General features: G+C 49.9%; 1 protein-coding gene across 1 annotated transcript in view; it reads left to right on the plus strand.

Moving 5' to 3' along the window:
* Positions 1-20,332, plus strand: part of LOC147672112 (E3 ubiquitin-protein ligase TRIM39-like) — a 158,210-nt gene extending 137,878 nt beyond the window's left edge. The window contains exon 6 of the mRNA XM_086948025.1: positions 9,316-20,332. Within this exon, the coding sequence (XP_086804151.1) occupies positions 9,316-9,824 (509 nt within the window). The 3' untranslated portion in view covers positions 9,825-20,332. The remainder of the gene's footprint in view (positions 1-9,315) is intronic.
* The last annotated feature ends 2,178 nt before the right edge of the window (positions 20,333-22,510 follow it).

Below are 22,510 nucleotides of genomic sequence, written 5' to 3' on the forward strand. Positions count from 1 at the left end.
CATTGCTGGGCCGCGCAGGGATTGGCCCGACCCTGAGGGCTTCCCCACGCGCACCCGGAAGTCCCGGGAGCTCTGCCGTCTGGCCGGAGCCCTGCACTGCCTGCCGAGAAGTGAGAGCTGGCCTCCGGCGAGGTTCCCCTGAGGAGCCCCGCAGAAAGGAGCTGATGCCCCGAGGAGCTGCCACCTCCGACGACCGGTGAGTGTGGGCGGGCTCCGGATCGCTCATCTGCCCAGGGAAGTGCCGGGTGCCTGCGAGGTCCCCCAGGGCCCCTCCCTCTGTTCTCGAGTCCGGGAAGGACTCCAACGATGCCCCCCGCATAGTGAGTGAGCCCAAAAGGCTCAACAGGGCCACAATTAGTTGAAGAGCCGTGAGGGGCTCGAGGCCCTAATTGTCCACAGAGCCCCGGAGCTCCAGGTGGTCCCCTAGTAAAATCGAGTCTACAGGAAGGACTCCAACGTTGGCCGCATCATCTACAGCTGCCCAGCACTTCGTGGGCAGCTGCCACGTGTAGGTTTATTCACGGCTGCCTGCAGCCTGTCCTGACATTGTGACATTGGGCGTCCTAGCCCCAGAAAGGCCAGTTGGCCTGTTGAAAGTTATTGGCTAATGTTAAATTTGATTCTTGAGAGTTATTCTGTGTTGCCCCCCTGCAGGGGCTTCAAATGCGTTATGTGCCTTATCATTTTTCCCTCTTGAATATCCTATGCCTCATGTATGTTGCTGCTGGTTAGAGTGAGTTCTAATGCTAGTTCTATGAAGCTTCCAGTTGTTATATGTTCGAAATGCAAATTCCACCAAGTGCATATTCCTGGCAGTGGTCCTCTGACCCTGTCCTGTACATAGTCCCCTGTAAACTCTGCCCGTGCCCCTGGCACATTGTAAAGTGTGTTCCTATCTAATGTGTCTTTTTCTAATACAAAAGCTATTTTCATGTATACCTTGTGTGGATTTCCTTTTGTGGGGGGCCCTGGATGTTGTTGCTGGTGGGTGCGCGCGCAAATACTTAACCTACATAGCCTCCGAGTTTAGCCTTGCTGTTCGCGCCACGTTATCTAGAGGGTGAGCAGGGGTTATCTTGGCGTGTAACCCCCTTGCCCTGACTTGGGAGTGGTGATCTCTGACTGACCTTGGCAAGGTTGCTAGAAATGTCTGTTCTGTGGAAAATGTGTTTCTTGTACACTGTGAGTTAGGTGGCCCTAGCTCAGGAGGTCAGATCATCTCCCTAAGTGCAATGTGTTTTCTGGATTCACCAGAAGGGTGGGATCCAGTGGTGGCAGCGTAATTGTGTTCAATGTGCGTGGTCCCTGTCCCTTCCCTGGAGTAATGGTACCTGTGCCACATGGGGTCAGGTTGAGAAACCAGGGGCGGTAGAAACTGTCTTACCAGTCTGGGAGGGGGTGTGTGGATGAATATTGAGTTGTGCTGAATAATGGAGTGTAAGTTCTCTGGAATGGGGAGCTTGCTGAATCAACGATAAGTGTGTCCTTCCTTACCCCGCTGAATGTGTTTGATGCATCATGTGTTCTGTACACCGCTGAATGTGTTTTATGCATCATGTGTCCTTCTTTACCCCGCTGAATGTGTTTGATGCATCATGTGTTCCGTACACCGCTGAATGTGTTTTATGCGTCATGTGTCCTTCCTTACACCGCTGAATGTGTTTGATGCATCATGTGTTCTGTACACCGCTGAATATGTTTTAAGCGTCATATGTCCTTCCTTACCCCGCTGAATGCGTTTGATGCATCATGTGTTCCGTACACCGCTGAATGTGTTTTATGCGTCATGTGTCTCCCTTACCCTGCCGAATGAATGTTAAGTTGTATCCCGGGTATGGAAGCCCTGCTGTTTGGATTGCGGCTTGCCTTGGGGGGAGCTGAACACTGAGCCCTGCTGACGTTGTCGCGGCTCATCTTGCTGAAATGAACGTTAAGTTGTATCCCGGACAAGGAAGCCCTGCTGATTGGATCGCGGCTTGCCTTGGGGAGAGCTGAACTCTGAGCCCTGCTGACGTGGTCGCGGCTCATCCTAGTACAAGAGGGAACTCCTGCCTGAAGAGGAGGAACCGGGTAAGCTGTATGGGGTATTGACCTACAGTGGTTGCCTGCCTGCTGAAGGAGGAGAGAAAGTCTTAGATTTTATTTTCATCTTGTTGAAGTCCTGGTGCGCCAGGCATCTGGCCAAAGGGTACTGCCCGCGGTTGGGGAGCCAGTAGTCTGTGTTTCCGGATCTGGACGGCAGGGCGACTGTAGCCAGTGTCCTGGCCGGTGTGTCTCCTAGGCGTACTCCTGTGGACACAGGTGGGGCTTATTCCAAAGGAAGAGACCCTGTGTTTCCCAGAAGGGGTGGTACGGGCCTAGCGGGGATCCTTAGGGTTCTTGGCTGAGTGTCGTGGTACTGCCCTGAGAGCATGTGGGGCCCACCTTAAGTGGAAGGACCCTGTTCTACATGGGAGGGTGCGTAACTGGAAGGGGGTCAGAGGGAGTCTGACCCCTAGGCATCCGGTGACATTAGTTCCCAGGTGGTACACCAGTGGAGGGAGTAAAGTCCAAGACTGGTAGGGGAGTGTGTTCTGAGGGTGCTTCTCCTGGGAGAGCGCGGAACCTCAGAAGTAGAGGTAGGGTGGGGCATTCTTGCCCGTGACCTCTGGCCAGCCTGAGGGTGCGGACCCTAGGTGGAAGGAGCAGTGGTAGTTGGAGCTACACTGAGAAAGGGAGTGGAGAATGGCTATTGTGGGCCAGGGGTTTCCACCCCCCACTCCGGATTGGCAGGGACCAGTGGTATCTGGGTGGCCTAGGGCCTGGTCCTAGTCGTGGACAACTCGAGAGTACCAGTGGGGTAGCCTGGTTGGGCCTGTGTTTTTTTTAAAGTCTGTGCATGTCTTATGGATCAAAGTGGCGTAGAACCAGTGGGTGTCCCTGCAGTGCGGGCCGCATCCGTGTTCTATCGCCCAAAGCAGGGAAGTCCATCATGGTGGTGATTGGTCTGCCCTGCGTTTTGGCTGGATGGGGGTTGTGTTGGACTTGGCCCTTCTGGCAGGTTCACCCCTGAAGTTTTTTCTGGTTATATGTAACCTGGGGATGGTGATTCCCACTCTGAGTGCGTTTGGTGAGAGAGGCCTACCCTCCCATAGGAATGCATGGGGAATGTATGTGTTCCTGGTAGTTCCTGATGCGTGGGGTGTGCAGGGTCGAGTCTGGTATGTGCGAACTCGTGAGATTGAATGCTGCGCAATGGTATATGCGGTATGATTGTGTCTAGTGTAGAAGCGCCACTTTTAGAAGTTGGCATGTTTGTGTAATTTGTGTCTGGCGTGTGATTGGCTGAGGCTGGCTGGTGAGCCTGGCTCCAAGAGTCTGGGAGGGTCTGCCCCGGTGGTGAATGGAGTGTTTAGCATGCTGATGTGAGGGGAGGAGTGAGCCTGGGCCTGCTTGTGGATTGACTGTCTGGTTTGAGGGTCCTGAATGAGGCTGGGTTTTCCCCACACAATGCTGACTCCACCCCCTGGGGTGCGTCTGATGTCCCTAGCCTGGCCAGTGAAAAGAATCCCCCATAACCAGTTCTAGCTGGTTCTCCCCCTGCCTGCCCCTTTAGACAAAGGATGTTGTGTATAAAAAGGGTGCTGTGACACTCTGAAAATGTTCTTGTTTCTGACTTGAATCCTGCCAGGGGCGTGCTGCTGCTTGGGCTCAGGCGAAGGCTTGCCTCCCTGAGCCCTGCCCAGCCCCTGAACTACTGCTGTCCTGGACTCTACCAAGACTCTGCTGCTTTTCTGAGACCCTAGCGCCTGGAAGAGCTTTACTTTCTGCCTAGCGCTTGGGAAGCGCTCTACTTTCTGCCTAGCGCTTGGGAAGCGCTCTACTTTCTGCCTGCGCTTGGGAAGCGCTTTATTTCCCCTCTCGCGGCTGCCCTCGCCGCTGCTTGCCGATCGTAGCATCCCCTGACAGGTGCCTACCCTACCCAGGGACCCTGCTCTGTTTCGGATCCCCATCGAGTGCCCACCTCGATTTATGGACACTTTTAACCGCGCCGGTGCCCACCCGGCATTGCCCTGAGATTGTCCTCGTCACCGCCGCAGCCCGGAGTCAGCCGGAGAGGCACTGCGCCCGCCTCCCTATCCAGGGCCGCATTGCCATTGGCGGCCCCGGAGAAAGCATTGCTGCACGTTCATTGGCTCCAGCCGCCGGGACTCCTGCCGCGTCATTGCTGGGCCGCGCAGAGATTGGCCCAACCCTGAGGGCTTCCCCACGTGCACTTGGAAGTCCCGGGAACTCTGCTGTCTGGCCGAAGCCCCTCACTGCCTGCCGAGAAGTGAGAGCTGGCTCCGGCGAGGCTCCCCAGAGGAGAGGGCCCCGCCACCGCCACACTGAGGAGCCCCGCAGAAAGGACCTGAGGCTCCGAGGAGCCGCCGCCTCTGACGACCGGTGAGTGCGGGCGGACTCCGGGTCGCTCATCTGCCCAGGGAAGTGCCGGGTGCCTGCGAGGTCCCCGGGGGCCCCTTTCTCTGTTCTCGAGCCCGGGAAGGACTCCAACGATGCCCCCTGCATAGTGAGTGAGCCCAAAAGGCTCAACAGGGCCACAATTAGTTGAAGAGCCGCGAGGGGCTCAAGGCCCTAATTGTCCACAGAGCCCCGGAGCTCCAGGAGGTCCCCTAGTAACCCCTTCCGTGCGGCCGCGATTTTTCCCGTGTGCGGCCGCCGGACGAACACAGGCGGGCCATGACGAACCCCAGCCGTCATCAGCACACGAGCACCGTAGTGCATGACGGTTGGGGTTCGTCACCAGCATGGAAGGGGGTAAAATCGAGTCCCACAGGAAGGACTCCAACGTTGGCCGCATCATCTACAGCTGCCCAGCACTTCGTGGGCAGCTGCCACGTGTAGGTTTATTCACGGCTCCCTGCAGACTGTCCTGACATTGCGACATTGGGCGTCCTAGCCCCAGAAATGCCAGTTGGCCTGTTGAAAGTTATTGGATAATGTTAAATTTGATTCTTGCGAGTTATTCTGTGTTGCCCCCCTGCAGGGGCTTCGAATGCGTTATGTGCCTTATCATTTTTCCCTCTTGAATATCCTATGCCTCATGTATGTTGCTGCTGGTTAGAGTGAGTTCTAATGCTAGTTCTATGAAGCTCCCAGTTGTTATATGTTCTAATGCCAATTCCACCAAGTGCATATTCCTAGCAGTGGTCCCTTGGCCCGGTCCTGTACATAGTCCCTTGTAAATCCTGCCCGTGCCTCTGGCACCTTGTAAAGTGTGTGTTCCTATCTAACGTGTTCTTTTTAATACAAAGGCTATTTTCATATATACCTTGTGTGGAGTTTTTTTGGGGGGCCCTGGAGGTTGTTGCTGGTGGGGGTCGTGCGCAAATACTTAACCTACATAGCCTTGCTGCTCGCGCCACGTTACCTAGAGGGTGAGCAGGGGTTATCTTGGCGTGTAACCCCCTTGCCCTGACTTGGGAGTGGTGATCTCTGACTGACTTTGGCGCAAGCCCTGGCCAGCATTATTATAGAATGCTCCTGTGGCCCTCCGTCATCTGTTGTATTACGGAATGCTCCTGTGGCCCTCCGTCATCTGTTGTATTACGGAATGCTCCTGTGGCCCTCCGTCATCTGTTGTATTACGGAATGCTTGCAGTTCTGTAGTAAACAAAGGCTCTTCACCCTCTGTTTCTGAGGAACAAGTCTCTGTCTCTTCTGTTTGGAACTCTTCAGAGTAAGGATTTAACCATGACTCACAGATGGAGACTCCACGCTAGGCAATGCAGGATTTGAGAAGCAGGGGCTATTAACAACCTCCCAGAATCGGAGTCCTTTACCCACCATGCTTCTATTGAATCTTCCCATCCTTACCGCCTTATCTTCTTCCTACATACTTCCAGTGTGTGCTTATATATGCTGTGTGCATTCTTTGTCCTGAGGGGATCTTGGGTACAAATGAAGGGCTTTTTTTTAACTGTTCATGAACTGCGGAACCAGTGCGTCAAGCCATTTATAAAATCTTGCCTCAAAGGGAACTTGAATAAACAATAGGATTTGCGAAATAGCAGCGCATACATTTTAGAAAATTTCTTGTAAAACAACACGGGCCAGGCTCATAAGGCAAACATGTTGAAAAAGCATCCTTATTCTCAGTAATAGGTTTGCATCTGGGTCTGCTGGGTCCCGTTTTATTCTTACACCTTTGAACATAGAGTAATCACAGGTGGGAAGCCTTATTCACAGTGAGTGGGATATGGTTGCTGCTACAATCTGAAAGAGATCATTAGTTACAGATTCCTTACCTTAGAATCACCCCCAGGGGTCAGACTGGAGAAGTGTGGCTCAGGGGTGGAGAAGTGTGGCTCAGGGGTTAGAGGCGGCAGACCCGGAAGCTGAGATCGGTCCTGGACCAGGGTTCAATTCCCTGCCTCGGCGGGTCTTGGGCTCAAAAAATTCCACGGACTCGATAATTCTCGTTCTGGTGCCTACTCGACTCACGGGTTCACACTCTGCGACTCTGGGCAATAGCTTGCTTAATCTCCACTACGGCCCCTCGCGGCGGGATGCCTGGCTTTCACCTTGTGGATACTCTGCTGGGGTTATCTCACAGGGGAATACCAGGACGGGTTCCCAAGGCAAGCGCCTTGATGCCTTCGGGTGATACGTGCGCTATATAAATCGCAATACATTTACATTTACATTTACTGGAGCTAGAGAACTTTTCTGTAGCAGTACCCCTGCACGTCGGTAGGTGATGTCGGTCGACTCCGTGCCCGGCGTCATGGTCGCCGGGAGGACATCGCAGGGGTACTGCTACAGAGAAAATTCTCCAGATCCAATATGACGCCTGGGGGTCATTCTAAGGTAAGGAATCTATAACTAATATGTGTCTTACCAAAGGTAAGAACTTGTTAGTTACAGATTCTTTCAAACCCAAAACGAACAGTGATCAGGTGAAGCCAACATACAATCAATTGCTCTCCCTTTCATATTCCTATTAAAGTTGCGATTTGCCAAATGGTCTGAGGGAAAGCTGGTTGGACTTCCCTAGGAGGGGGCGGAATACACACAAACTCTCATCTCTGCAGTGCTCCTGCCTGTAAGTTAGAAAAGGTTTGCTGAGGTCACACAACTAGCAATTTACTCTCCTCTCTGCAGTGCTGGGGTCTCTGGGCGGGACAGTGACTTGTCTAAGGTCACACAGTGCCTCATTAACTCTCTCTGCAGTGCTAGGGTCACTCAGTGGGACAGTGACTTGTCTGAAGTCACACAGTGTGTCATTAACTCCCTCCCATCTCTCTGCAGTGCTGGGGTCTTTGGTGGGACAGTGACTTGTCTGAGGTTACACAGTGTGTCATTAACTCTCTCCTCTCTCTCTGCAGGCTAGGGTCTCTGGGTGGGACAGTGGCTTGTCTAAGGTCACACAGTCTGTCATTAACCCTCTCCTCTCTGCAGTGCTGGGGTCTCTGGGTGGGACAGTGACTTGTCTGAGGTCACACAGTGTGTCATTAACTCCCTCCCATCTCTCTGCAGTGCTGGGGTCTCTGGGTGGGACAGTGACTTGTCTGAGGTCACACAGTGTGTCATTAACTCTCTCCCATCTCTCTGCAGTGCTGGGGTCTCTAGGTGGAACAGTGACTTGTCAGGGGTCTCCGGGTGGGACGGTGACTTGTCTGAGGTCACACAGTGTGTCATTAACTCTCTCTCCTCTCTCGGCAGTGCCGGGGTCTCCGGGTGGGACGGTGACTTGTCTGAGGTCACACAGTGTGTCATTAATTCTCTCTTCTCTCTCTGCTGTGCCCAGGTCTCTGGGTGGGATGGTCACTTGTCTGAGTTCACACAGTGTGTCAGTAACTCTCTCCTCTCTGCAGTGCTGGGGTCTCTGGGTGGGACAGTGGCTTGTCTAAGGTCACACAGTCTGTCATTAACCCTCTCTCCTCTCTCTGCAGAGCTGTGGTCTCTAGGCGGGGCAGTGACTTGGCTGATGTCACACAGTGTGTCATTAACTCTCTCTTCTCTCTCTGCAGTGCTGGGGTCTGAGGGTGGGACAGTGACGTGTCCGAGGTCACACAGTGTGTCATTAACTCCTCTCTCTGCAGTGCTGGGGTCTCTGGGTGGGACAGTGACTTGTCTGAGGTCACACGGTGTGACATTACCTCTCCCTCCTCTCTCTGCAGTGCTGGGGTCTCTGGGTGGGACAGTGACTTGTCTGAGGTCACACAGTGTGTCATTAACTCTCTACTCTCTGCAGTGCTGGGGTCTCTGAAAACAGTGACTTGTCTGAGTTCACACACTGTCTCATTAACTCTCTCTGTAGTGCTAGGGTCACTCAGTGGGACAGTGGCTTGTCTAAGGTCACACAGTCTGTCATTAACTCTCTCCTCTCTGCAGTGCTGGGGTCTCTAGGTGGAACAGTGACTTGTCAGGGGTCTCCGGGTGGGACGGTGACTTGTCTGAGGTCACACAGTGTGTCATTAACTCTCTCTCCTCTCTCGGCAGTGCCGGGGTCTCCGGGTGGGACGGTGACTTGTCTGAGGTCACACAGTGTGACATTAATTCTCTCTTCTCTCTCTGCTGTGCCCAGGTCTCTGGGTGGGATGGTCACTTGTCTGAGTTCACACAGTGTGTCAGTAACTCTCTCCTCTCTGCAGTGCCGGGGTCTCCGGGTGGGACGGTGACTTGTCTGAGGTCACACAGTGTGTCATTAACTCTCTCTCCTCTCTCTGCAGTGCTGGGGTCTCTGGGTGGGACGGTGACTTGCCTGAGGTCACACAGTGTGTCATTAACTCTCTCCTTTCTCTGCAGTGCTGGGGTCTCTGGTGGGACAGTGACTTGGCTGATGTCACACAGTGTGTCATTAACTCTCTCTCCTCTCTCTGCAGTGCTGGGGTCTGAGGGTGGGACAGTGACGTGTCCGAGGTCACACAGTGTGTCATTAACTCCTCTCTCTGCAGTGCTGGGGTCTCTGGGTGGGACAGTGACTTGTCTGAGGTCACACGGTGTGACATTACCTCTCCCTCCTCTCTCTGCAGTGCTGGGGTCTCTGGGTGGGACAGTGACTTGTCTGAGGTCACACAGTGTGTCATTATCTCTCTACTCTCTGCAGTGCTGGGGTCTCTGGAAACAGTGACTTGTCTGAGTTCACACACTGTCTCATTAACTCTCTCTGTAGTGCTAGGGTCACTCAGTGGGACAGTGACTTGTCTGAGGTCACACAGTGTGTCATTAACTCTCTCCCCTCTCTCTGCAGCACTGGGGTCTCTCGTGGGACTGTGACTTGTCTGAGGTCACACAGTGTCATTAACTCTCTCTCTCTCTCTCTCTCTGCAGCGCTGGTGACTCTGGATCCAGACACGGCTCATGAAGACCTGACCCTGTCGGAGGACGGGAGACGTGTGACATATGCAGCGAGACCGCAGCCCCGGCCAGACAATCCCAGGAGATTCACTCTCTGCCCCTCTGTGCTGGGGCGGGAGGGGTTCACCTCGGGGAGGCATTACTGGGAGGTGCAGCAGCTGCAGGAGGAGGAGTGGGGGGATGTGGGGGTCGCAGGAGAGACTCTTGGAGGAGGGTTTACCAGAGAGTCCCTTGAGGGCGGGGTCTGGGATGTGCAGAGGTGGGATGAAGATCTGTACGAGACTCTCGCCTTCTCTCCCACTGACCTGTACCCCCGTCCGCTCCCCCGGAGGCTGGGCTTCTACCTGGACTATGAGGGTGGGCAGCTGTCCTTGTACAACGCAGACACCTGGGAGCACCTCCGCACCATCAATGGCACCTTCACTGGGGGCGTGCACTCCTTCTTCCTACTCTGGCCATGTACAGACCTCCGCCTGGTGTAACAATAGAGCCCCACCTCTTCCCACTCCTTTAAGTGACAACTTCCGGCTGAGGCGAGGGGCAGACCTGTCCTGGTGTGAGACCGGAGCTCCACCTTACACCAAACTTGTGTGAAGTGAAAGTCGTGTCCGCCCCTCTTTATTTATTTTTATTTTATTTATTTATTTAATGCATTTTTATAAAGCGCAGACTTTTCCCGAAGGTGCCAGAGCGCTGTACAATAGAACCAGTAACGTTACATTAGATAAATGTTACAAAAGAGAACGTTACAAAAATAAACAGGAGACTAGAATAGGTAGGCTAAACCATAGAAAGCAAGAGCACAATATCAAACACAGCAAGCAAGCGTGAGGAATGTACAAGAAAATATTACAAATTTACAATGATGAACACATTTCCTAAAGGGGTCTGAGAATGAAGGTATTAGTTCTGAAAGTGTCTTTGGAAGAGAAGAGATTTGAGTTCAGCTTGGAAGATCCGGATCGAGGTGGTGGCACGGAGCAGAAGAGGAAGCGAGTACCAGATTCTCACCGCATTACCTGAGAACGATTGAGCTATCGGTCTTTCCCTTTTGAAGGAGGGGGGCTCAAGCAGAAACTTTTCCGCATTCCGAGAAGGTCTCGAGCCTCCATACATTTTCAGTTTATTCACCAGGTAATCACCAGGGAGGAAGTTTGCAAGGCTTTATGGGTGATGCAGGAAGTTTTGTAAATAGATCTTTCCTTGATGGGAAGCCATCGAAGAGAAGACAGGATAGGAGTGATGTGGTCACTTCGTTTGGACCCTGAAATTAGGCGAGCTGCTGAATGGAGGACAGATTTGAGGGGAGAGAGGTGGGATTTGGGTAGGCCAGTCAGAAGATAATTGCAGTAATCCGGTCTAGAGAGAACCAGCGATTGGACCAAGGGTTTTAGGTCTTTCTCTGGGCAGAATCGACAAATCCCCCATAGAAGGTGCCGCTGGTAACGTGCGTTCTTAGCAGTGGAGTTGATGTGGGAGATTAGGTTGAGTCTTTTGTTAAGTGTAACACCTAGGGATTTAGCGCAGTCCACAATGATGGGTTTATTGTTGAGTAAATTCAGCTGATCCATCCAGGACTGAACAGGAGGAGGGGAGAGAGAGGTAGATAGGAGAGGAATTCAGTTTTGGAGGGTTTGAGAATGAGTTGTGAACTCTCATCCAACTGTGAATAGAGTAAAGTTGAGTAGTGATAGATTGTGTGCGGAAGACACCTTGAGGTAGATTTGGGTGTCATCCGCATAGAGATGGTAGAGGATTCCAGATTTGCTTAGAAGGTTCCCTTATGGTTCCAGATAAAGATTGGACAGAGTGGGAGCGAGGAAAGAACCTTGAGGGTCGCCATGACCAACCACCAATGGAGACGAGAGACTGTTTGCAATCTTGATCATTTGGGATCTGTCTGGGAGGAAAGAGGCAAAACCATTTGAGTACTGTGCCTTCCACACCCATTCTCTGTTGAAGAGTGTTAAGGAGAGTGTTGTGATTAACAGTGTCAAAGGCTGCAGAGAGGTCAAGAAGAATCAGAAGGCAGGATCCCACAGAATCTGTTATATGCAGCGCATCATCGATCACTCGCAGCAGGGCTGTTTCAGTGCTGCAAGGAGATTATTGTCCATAATATGTAGGGAAAGTTGTTTCGCCACATATGTTTGTGTGATTTTCGAAACAAAAGGGAGGTTGGTCATGGGGCGGAAGTTGTTGAGGTCCTTTGCATTGCAGAGATAACCTGTCCTGTTTTGAGGGCAGCAGGGAGGGAGCCTTGACGACTAGCCTGGTCGAGTAAGAGAGAGTATTGGTGTAGAAATCACTGGCGATGACACTAGGGATGGGGTAAGAAGAATGGTTGGAGGGTTTTGTTTCGAGGATGCATTTGAGGAGATCATCCTTGAGATGGCAGCAAAGTTCTGCCAGGTAACTAAGGATTTTCGCTCCTCAATGGGGGTGGAGCCGGTGACCTGATCCACTAGTGATTTGACCTTTTCATCAAGGAATATAGCGAATTCTGCTGCTTTCTTTGATGAATCCTCAGGCTTGATAGTTTGGGGAGAGCAGTGTGGGTTTCTGATAAGGGCTAAAAGTTTTTTGGGTCTGTTTTTGGCTTAGTCGAGCAGGTATCTGAAATGTGATGCTTTTTCATGGAATATGTGCTTATGGTATTTGGATCTTGCCGAACCTAAATGAGAGAGATTGGAGGTGGATGGAGATTGTCTCCAATGTTTCTCCAAGCTTCTAAGGTTCTTCCTTTAATCATAGAGAGCTTTATTGAACCAAGGTGCTGAGGGGGTGGGTCTTTTTCTTTTGCTTTGGAACGACATTATCGATTTCGACTGCTAGGACTGAGAGGCAATGGGAGGTGAGATCGTTGACATCCACGTCAGGGTCTAGTCTAGGAAGTGAATGCATAGCAGAATCACACAGTGTCAAGATCAATGTTTCTAGTGTTGCGGAACCAGGTAGAAGTCCTTTTAGCTTGGCCTTGAGTTATAACTTGCAAAAGGTGAAAATGGAAGGGAATGAGGAAGTGGTCTGACCAGTCTACATGGATAGGGGGAGCAATAGTAAGCAGGGCTGCTTTAGGTATAACAAAGGCCAGAATTGAGCCCTTAGGGTGTTTAATTTCCGAGCAGTGTTGGTAAAGATCATTGGCTGAGAGAAAGGTGGCCAGCTTGTTGGCAGCCAAGTCTTCCTAGGAGCCCCAGTGGAGATTAAAGTCACCAAAGAAGATCTGTCTGTCACTTTGAGAATATTGGTCACTGATGAAGTTGTGAGTTCCTCCAAAAAGGAAGAGCAGTAGATGGCATGGAACCTGAAGCGTAAGCCACGATGTACTTGAAGTTCTAGGGGTAGGCATTCGAATGTACGGAAGAAGATGATAGGAGAGGCTTTCATTTTAAGGGAGTTTCTGAAGATGATAGCGACACCTCCCCCAATTTTGTCCGTTCGGTCGTTTCTGAGGATAGAGTAGTCGGTAGCTATCAGAAGATCAAACAAAGTATGAGAGGAGTCATTAAACCAGGTCTCAGTGAGGAAGAGCATGTCAAGTTTGAATTGTAGTGGTTGATAGTGTCAGAAATTTCCAGTTTGTGTTTGGTTGCAGATCTGCAGTTGTGGAGCAAGCAATGCAGGTCCGACGCAACTGTTTTGGTGATGGGGGTGTTTGGGCTGTTAAGGGAGATAGGGATAAGATTCTTGTATGAGGGTGCCAGGTAAGAAGAAAAAGGCCGGTTAGTTCTGACAGAAAGGATGGTCTGAATAGTGACTTGAGTAGAATTATTAGGAGAGGAAAGTGGAGGGGGATTGACGTTGATGGTCTTGTAGCTAGCTAGTAAGTTGGCGATGTCTGTGGAGGACAGACTGTGGTTGGCTTTATTGGGGCGCAGGAGCAAGGAACTTCTCGGGAGGTTGTTAGGGCAATGGGATAACTTAGTACTTAAAAGTGAGATGGACGATTCAAGCTGGGAAATGGAAGAGATGAGAGAATCATCAATTTTATTTTCCAGGGAGAGGAGGGCTGAGCATGGAGGGTTGGGTGGCTCGATGGTTAAGGGAGTGACTGCCGTAGGCGAGGGAGGACAGGGAGAGGTGGGGAAACGGGGGGTTTTGGGGTGCAAGGGTAGAAGGTGGGGAAAGATGGTGGTAGAAAGGAGTGGATGGTGTTACATTGATATTTTTACTGGTGTTGAGCAGAAGGGAAGAGAAGAGATCATAAGTAGGAGGAGACAGTTGAGGAGTAGAGAGGGAGGGCGGGAGGTGGAGGGGGGAGGGAGGAGATTCAAAGGAAGGCCGGACATACCAGAAGATGGGAGGAGAGGGAGCTGTATAGGGAGGGGAGCAAGGAGGCTCAAAGGAAGGCCAGAGGTATGAGGAGATGAGAGGAGAAGGAGCTGTACAGGGAGGAGAGGGACAACTGCGCCCCCCCCCCCTCACTTTAACCGACCTCTCTGCCAGACCTGTACAGACCTACCCGCAGTTTTTTGGCTTCAGTTCTCTGTTCTCTTTACGCGAATTGTTTGCAAATTAAACAAGAGGATCGATCTCAGTGACTCCCCTCTGAGGGCTTTAATCCTCAGCAGAAACCTACTGAGGCTGACCGGGTCTCAGCCAATAACCAGCTCTCGCATGACACCTCAGCCAATCACCGGCTCCCGTTTGACAGCTCAGCCAATCACCGGCATTCGTGTGATAGTTCACCCAATCACCAGCTCTCGTATCCTAGTTCTGCATATCACCAGCTCTGAGAATGACAGCTCAGCCAATCACCGGCTCCTGTATGACAGTTCAGCCAATCACTGTCTCTCGTATCATAGCTCACCCAATCACAGCTCTCTATTATTATAGAAAAACTCTTCTCTTAATAACTTTTGTCTGCTTTGTGTGCTGAGTCAAAACTCAATCAAACAAACAAATACATTCTATAGCTAAATTAAATCACAAAGTCACCATACACCTACTTACAGCAGTACCTGTGCTCTATTCATCTCTGTGCTCTCCCCCTGCCTGTGCTCTACCCCTTCCTGTGACCTACTACTGCCTGTGCCCTACGCCCACCTGTGACCTACTTTTACCTGTGACCTACTACTGCCTGTGCTCTACCCCTCCCTGTGCTCTACGCCTCCCTGTGCTCTCCTACCTGTGCTCTCCTACCTGTGCTCTCCTCCTACCTGTGCTATACCCCTCCGTGTACCCTACCCCTGCCAGTGCTCTACCCCTGCCTGTTCTCTACCCCTCCCCTCCCTGTGCTTTACTCCTCCATGTGCTCTCCTCCTCCCTGTGCTTTCCTCCTCCCTGTGCTCTACCCCTGCTTGTGACCTTCTACTGCCTGTGCCCTACACCTACCTGTGACCTACTACTGCCTGTGCTCTACTCCTCCCTGTGCTCTACGCCTCCCTGTGCTCCCCTCCTGCCTGTTCTCTACCCCTCCCTGTGCTCAACGCCTCCCTGTGCTCTACCCCTCCCTGTGCTCTACCCCTCCCTGTGCTCTACCCCTGTCTGTGCTCTCCTCCTCTCTGTGCTCTCCTCCTGCCTATGCTCCCCCCTGCTTGTGCACTACCCCTACTGTGCTCTACCCCTCGTGGGCTTTCCCCCTCCGTGGGCTCTCCCCCTCTGTGTGCTCTCCCTCTCCGTGTGCTCTCCCCCTCCCTGTGCTCTACCCTTCTCTGTGCTCTCCCCCTGCCTGTGCTCCCCTTGCCTGTGCTCAACTCCTGCCTATGCTCAAACCCTCTGTGCGCTCTACCCCTCCGTACACTGTACCCTCTGTGCTCTCTACCCCTCTGTGCGCTCTACCCCTTTGTGCGCTCTACCCCTCTTTGCGCTCTACCCTCCTGTGCGCTCTACCCCTCCGTGTGCTGTACCCCTCCGTGCGCTCTACCCCTCGTATGCTCTCCACCTGCCTGTGCTCTCCCCCTCCCTGTGCTCTACCCCTGCCTATGCTCTACCCCTGCCTATGCTCTACCCCTGCCTATGCTCTTCCCTTTTGTGCGCTCTACCCCTCCATGTGCTCTACCCCTGCCCAGGGGCGGCTTGTGGAATTTGAAACTGGTAGGGCATATGCAGAACGAATAAACATATGCGAGGCAATAATGAGGGTTCGCAGGTACTCTCCGTGAAGAATTGTTTTTTTTAAATTGGCATCTTTTTGGTGCGATTTTCAGCACTATTCCTGTGATAAATAGACTAAAAATCCAGTTCTTCGAGGCATTCATAAAAGAAAACTCATACATTATTTCTGAGAATTTCTGGGTTGCCAAGCAAGTCTGACTTCTGAAGAGGGCTAGGGTACTACGCAAGACTGCTTTGGCTCTACCCTTTCCAATAGAAAACACTAGTTAGCGATGTGAATAAGTTCAATGGACAAACCTGGGGTCTACGGAGAGATCCTCTCCTGAGAAAGAAATTAAAAAAAGATTGGCAAATGGTGCATTTTAAATCAAATGAATGCAGCGATAAAGGAAGGCTTATTAAGCAGTGGGAATGTATAGTCCTGAAATTTTAAACACAATAAAAACTGCCCCGTATCTACTTGCATTTATTTGTTCAACAGTTACTGTGAGGCCCTCATGAAGGGTGTGATGGCATGGACAGCAACAAGATTGTTAAACAAAACATACTTAAAGCTCTTCACAATCATCACCTTTTTCTAAGCATTTTATAAAAGGACTCAAAACGTGTTTTAATGCATCGTATTTATTCACCGTTAATTTTACAAATGTCTCTTATCTCTCAGAGGCCTTCCATTCATGTCTGCCCCTGATACAATCAGGGCACACCCATACATGTTTGCTTCAGTATAACATATTAACAACCTAGGCGATTAAAAAATGCACACACCTAACAAGACTATTTGACAGTTTAACAATGTATTTCTGAAATTGCAGTGCTCGAGCAAGAAGATAATACTAAGAGACCGGTGTTCTTATTTTATGTTTATTTTATTTATTTTATTTTGTTCTTATTTTATGTTTATTTTATTTATTTTATTTTTGTGTTTTATAGAGCGCGAACATGACCCGTGAGGGTATCCGAGCGCTTTACACGGTATACATTGTTGAGCAAATAAAAGATTAAGGTGCAGGGACAAACAGATCAAACGTTACACGGTATACATTGTTGAGCAAAAAGATTAAGGTGCAGGGACAAACAGATCCACACGAATGGTTGCACTTATTGTCATAGACAGAAACAAAAGCAAGGTTCCAAATGTATTCGTCGTGGGTAGCTTTTGATATGTGAGGCGGTAGTCTTAGATTAGTCCCACTCAATGAGGAGGTTCTGGGCAGACCTTAGGCGAAGAATTTACCCATGAGGAAGGTTTTCGTCTCCGTTTTGAAGCGTGCTAAAAGAGGGATTTTTCTGATGGAGGGTGGAAGAGAGTTCCAGATTCGTGGTGCTGCTCCGGTGAACCCCCTGCTATAAGTTCTATTTTTTTTTTAAGGAGGCAGGTTGAAGCAGTAGGTTTCCGGCAGACCTGAAGTTTCTGCTTTCTCCGGATATCACTAATTTCTGTGCCAGATAAGCAGGGGAGTTTGCGTAAAGCGCCTTTTGTACAGTGCAAGTCAATTTCAACTGGATTCTGGCCTCCAGGGGGAGCCAGTTCAGCGCTTTCATGTGTGGAGAGATGTTGTCAAACTTCCTGGTACCTGTGAGTAGTCTGGCAGCCGCGTTGAGGCAGGCTTTTAGAGGCGCTAAGGAGGTCTTAGGTAATCCTGTGAGGGTGGAACAGCCGTATTCCAGTCTGGAGATGACAAGTGCTTGAACTGCAGTTTTTAAGTCTGGTGCATCGATGAAAGGTTTCAGCTTCCAGAGGTAGCTCAGGTGGAATCTGGCTGCTTTGGCCATCGAGTTAATGTGGTCTCTCATATTGAGGTTACTGTCGAGGATTATGCCCAGGGATTTGTCAGAGTCCACAATGGTCGTGGGCAATTCAGGGCTGTGATGGCCTTAATCCACATCTGGATCTCCGGGTTGGTTTTAGATGGGGAGATTAGGAGAAATTCAGTTTTCTTTGCATTTAGTTTGAGTTGGTTATTGGCTAGCCAGTGGACAGTTAATTTCAGAATCTCGTTCAGGGAGAGGATCTCATTGAGCGAGGAGATGTTGATGTATAATTGGATGTCGTCCGCATACATATGGTAGGAGATGTTGGCGGAGCGGAGAACTTCGGTGAGTGGCTCAAGGTAAAGGTTGAAGAGGGTAGGGGAGAGGGTTGAACCTTGGGGGACTCCGACTGTGACCGGGGTGGGAGCTGATAGATTGCCGTTGATGAGAAATCTCTGGAAACGATTGTGGAGGAAGGATCTGCACCATTCTAGTACCACGCCATCCAGGCTTATCCTGAGTTTGAGGCGTTCAAGTAGTTTTTCATGGTTGACCGTATCGAAGGCAGAGGATAGATCAAGAAGGATTAGAAGGCAGGTTTTGCCTTGGTCTAGGGCTTGGAGGGCATCGTCCACGATGTGCAGCATAGCAGTTTCGGTGCTGTGCCCAGGTCTAAATCCAGATTGGAAGTCATCTAGTAGGTGGAAGTTGTTAATATGCTGGCTTAGTTGCTGTTGAACACACTTCTCTAATACTTTGGCTAACAGCGGGATATTGGAGATAGGTCTAAAATTGTCAGGAGAGGCTGGGTCAAGTGAAGGTTTTTTTAAGATGGGGAGAACTTGGCCAGCTTTCAAAGGGTCCGGGATCAAGCCCTGCTGGAGAGAGGCTTTGATAATTGCAGTCCAACAGGGGACGATGGACTGGGAGGCGGTGGTGAGGCAGTTGGAAGGAAGCGGATCTTTGAAGTGATTGTTTGGTTTTAAGCTGGAGAGAATTTTTCAGATGGAGTCTTCATTATAGTATTTGAAGTCCGTCCAGCGGGCTTTGTTTTTAGGGGAGGCCATAGAGGTAGGAGTGGAAGGGTGTGGCAGAGCAGGAGGGGGTTTGGCGCAGGTGGTAGTTCTAAGTTCAATTCCTAATGCCGTGATTTTATCAGCTAAGAAGGAGGAGAATTTGTCTGCAGATATTAGCGATTTGGGGGATTCTTTCGTTGTTTTAGCCAGTTTGTTAGATTGGAATTTGACCAGTTCAAAAAGCTTTTGGGGTCTATTCTTGGCATTCCCTAATTCCGATCTGAAGTACTCTTTTTTTCAGTTGATGATGTGCTTGTTGTATGCATTTCTCGCCTTGCGCAGCAGTTTTATCAGTTCACACATTAATTGACAGACACACATTTGTGAAGAAGCTTGCTTTTCTCAGGGCTCAGTTCAAGATGCACACAGACTAGACAAATTCCATGCAAAAATGTTTCCCTCTCTGGAGCACTCACAGTGTCAGCGTTTACTGCAATGCCAGCAGCCCTTTATATGTACAAAAATGAAGGTTCCATTTATTACGTTATCGCAGAAAAATGTAATAATCTGGTATTCATATAGGGCCATATGTAGGAAACTTTGATTTTGCAATTCTCAAATAGCGATTTTTAGAGAATCGCTGTTTGAGAATCGCAAAACGCTGTGTATGTAGGATTTGCAAATAATCCTGCGAATCCTACATATTCCTTAATTGCGAATCGCAAATTGCTATTCGCAATTAAGGAATACCTCCACATTCAATCCTATGGACCTATTTATTCATTTTCAGAATATCCTCTGCCATTAAAAACGTTGATAAATTAATGCTTTCGCGAGAAGCTCTGTTGGCCCGGATTTCAGAAACGGAGGCACAAATCTACATACAATTCTTGCATAGAATCCTTTTCAGTAGCTTAGATGATTATTTTATTTTTTATCGACTGGATCGTCAAGGGTACTGTGAGATGCTTTACAAAGCACCATAAATAAATCAATGCACACATCTTACTTATGGTTCCTGTTTTTTGTAGAAACTGTTGCTGTCAAAGCGTGGCAGTGCTTTTATGCACATATTTTACTGAACTCTTCTATCTGTAGGAAAGAAATAAACTTTAGCTTCATGTTCCACTCTCATGACGGGAAGATAGCTCAGTTGCTCCATGCACCTGCTGCCGGTCAGAACATTGAATGCCTGCAAGGTGGGCTCAGAGGTTCATCTTTCAGCAGTAGTTACTAGTCCACCTAAGGGTGCAGCCTGGCTGTCTGCATCGCCCTCCACTGGCCTCTGCAGAGAGGCCACAGATGGGAGTACTGGTTTCTGGCCAAGGTTTGATGGTTCAACGGTTTGTTCATGTGGGGGCTGAGATGCCCAGTCCGGCTTGATACTGTATCAGTAGTGGGGTGTACTGTACGTGAGGCAGGACTGCTCTGCACTGGCAGTTTCAAGTACCAACAGCCCACAGGGGTGGGGGGCGCTGCCTGCTTTGGTCTCCCGTCTCGGCTCGGTGTAGTAAGTGGAGGCTGCCATGGGCCACATGCTGGCCACCCAGAGACACAGGAGTAGGCAACAGCTAGCCACACCTGCCATGTCCTCTGAGGCCTGTGCTTATGTGGAGGGTTATGATTGGTTTTGAACTGATGACCACAGGTTCGCCACATGAAACTGCTTCGTTCTAGTCCAGCGACTCGACCTAAAAACAAGGAGACATAAAGATATAAAGACTCACATTGAGAGGCGTAAGATTTTGGAGTGTTCCCAGGTTTACAAGTCCTTGCAAATCTGAGAATGCATCAAAAAGCATAGAGGCCCTCGTAAATATGCCCCCCCCCCCCCTCCCTGAATTTGGAGAATTTTTACAGAAAACACTTGACTCAAAGAGAATAATGTCAACCAATGCAAATAGAATGAGAGATGCGACCAGAGAAGCAGCTGCATGTGCAAAGGAAGTCCATAACAAGCTGGAGGAATTAGCTGATGAATGTGAGGTGAATTTAAGCAGGATGAGAAATTTACAGAGAAATTATCAAATGGATTGGAGTGAAAACAGAGATACATGAAATGGGCTTAGTGACTTTGCGAGCTTATGTTAGAGATTTAGTTGAGAAAACTAAAGATTGGAGAAACAAAGAAATACAGAGAAAAGTGTAAAAAGAAATTTACTACTAAAAAGAAAAATAGAGTCAAGAAATTAGTGTGCAGAACCAGAGATGTCAGAATTTAATTTAACAGAAGTGCAGGAGGGCATTATGTGCCTAAGACTAGAGGTGATCTGTTGGAATTGGGGGTCTCTAGTTGGCAGAAGTAGGTACGTTTGACCAAATAGGGACCCTTGCTTGTAGTCAGGGTAAGGGGCTACACTTCTAAAATAACCCCAGCTCACCCCCTTGGTAGCTTGGCACGAGCAGACAGGATTATTGCAGAGGCAGTGTGTGAAGCATTTGTGACCACATACAGTAATACAGAGAAAGCACTACAAATGGACACCACACCAGTTTAGAAAAATAAGTAATCTTTACTAGACTTAACACAAAACCAAACGACAAAAATCCACAATACTGTAATCTAAAATAGACTTTGAAATGATAGAAATAGCTTGGTTCAATGTAGATGGTAAATACGACACTTTACTCTCAAAGTACCTTAGATGAGTCACGCAAAACAAGCAAAAAATTTGCAGGGAAGTTGATGCATCGTTCCTTAAACTCAAGGGATTAGATGCGTTGGGTCCTTACTGCTGTGCAGGGGAGTTGAGGCTCGCTTCCTTACTGTGTGGGGAGTTGATGCAGCATTTCTTAATACGCCCAGGGGAGGATACGAGAAGATGGCGCCTCGATGCGATGCGACGAGATGGGGCAATTCGACAAAATTGTGTCCTTGATGACAACATGGATGCGATGCATGCACGTCCGGCGGCCATGCGACGACCTCTGTAACTTCTGAGCCGCGACAGGCCCTGCGACACGCTTCTCCCGTGATGCGACGGCGACCTCTGCGGCGGTGACACGCTTCTCTGATGATACGACACGCTTCGTCAATGATGCGACGGCAAACAGCTGTGGCGGCGTCACACTTCTTCAGCAATGCGACGGCAACTGCTGCGGCGGTGACACGCTTCTCCTTGTTGCATCACGTTTCCAGCGATACGCAGTCTTCTCAGAGGGCTCAAACAACAGTAGGCATCTCTCCGCAAGTAGAATTCCCAGCAAGGAAATTCAGGGGGAGCTGGTGGGGAAGTATTTGTGTCCCTGAGACTTCAGGACAGGAGGCAAGCTCAGCTTCAAGCCACTGGAGATCTTCCTCAAGGTAGTAAAAGTACACACAAAGGTCCTTTTCTCCTTTCCTTGGCAATAAAGTAACCACTGCAGGCCAACCGCAACAGCACAGCATGGGCAGTCTCCTTCTTCAGCTTCCTTGGTTCTTCTCCTTGGCAAAGGTTCATCTTGATTCCCAGTAGTGATCTAAAGTTCTGGGGTCTGGGCCCCAATATTTATACTACAAAATCCTTTGTCCTCTGAAGGCAGAGGGTGCCTGTGTCCAGCCAAAACCAGTTCTGGGTGCATTCTGCCAGTGCACAATTTCTTCCTTTGTCACTGTGGGCCAGGGCCATCAGACACACCATAGGAGGTGGAGCCAGCATTGTAGAAGGCAGGCACAGCCCTATTCAGGCCCAGATGCTACTCCTCCCACCACTCCCAATGCTGACTCACCTGGCCTCCTGGTGCCAACCCAGCCCCTGTCACTCACAAACCAGACATGGAATGCACAAGCTAGCAGAGACAGGCTGGATGGTCAGGCATGAAAATACCTACTTTCTAAAATTGTATTTTCCAACACAGAATGATGAAACCCATACTAAACTTGAATTTCTACCTAGTTCCCTGGGTCAGTTAGGATTTTAAGATGTTATAATCAAACTACCCATTCTGGCCTATGGGAGCAGGTCGCCTTGCAAAAATAAAAAACGAAATTGGCTGTAATTCACTATCAGGACATGCCTCACACATCAGGGCATGTCCTACCTTTCACATATAATGCACCCTGCCCATGGGGGTGACTAATATGTAGAAAAGGGAAGGTTTAGGGACTGGTAAGTGTGTGCACTTGCCAAGCGGACATGGCAGTTCCAGACTGTACACAGGCTCTGCAATGGTAGGCCTGAGACATATTTTACAAGCTGCTTCTGTGGGTGGCACAACCAGTGCTGCAAGCCCAGCAGCAGCATTTGATTTACAGGCCCTGGGCTCATATGATGGACTGTACTAGGGTCTGACAAGTAAGTCAAATAAGCCAATCATGGAGTCACTGATCCATTGCAACAATTTACAATAGGGAACAA

Source organism: Lissotriton vulgaris, unplaced genomic scaffold, assembly GCF_964263255.1.
Source record: "Lissotriton vulgaris unplaced genomic scaffold, aLisVul1.2 SCAFFOLD_996, whole genome shotgun sequence".
In the NCBI taxonomy this organism is placed as follows: domain Eukaryota; kingdom Metazoa; phylum Chordata; class Amphibia; order Caudata; family Salamandridae; genus Lissotriton; species Lissotriton vulgaris.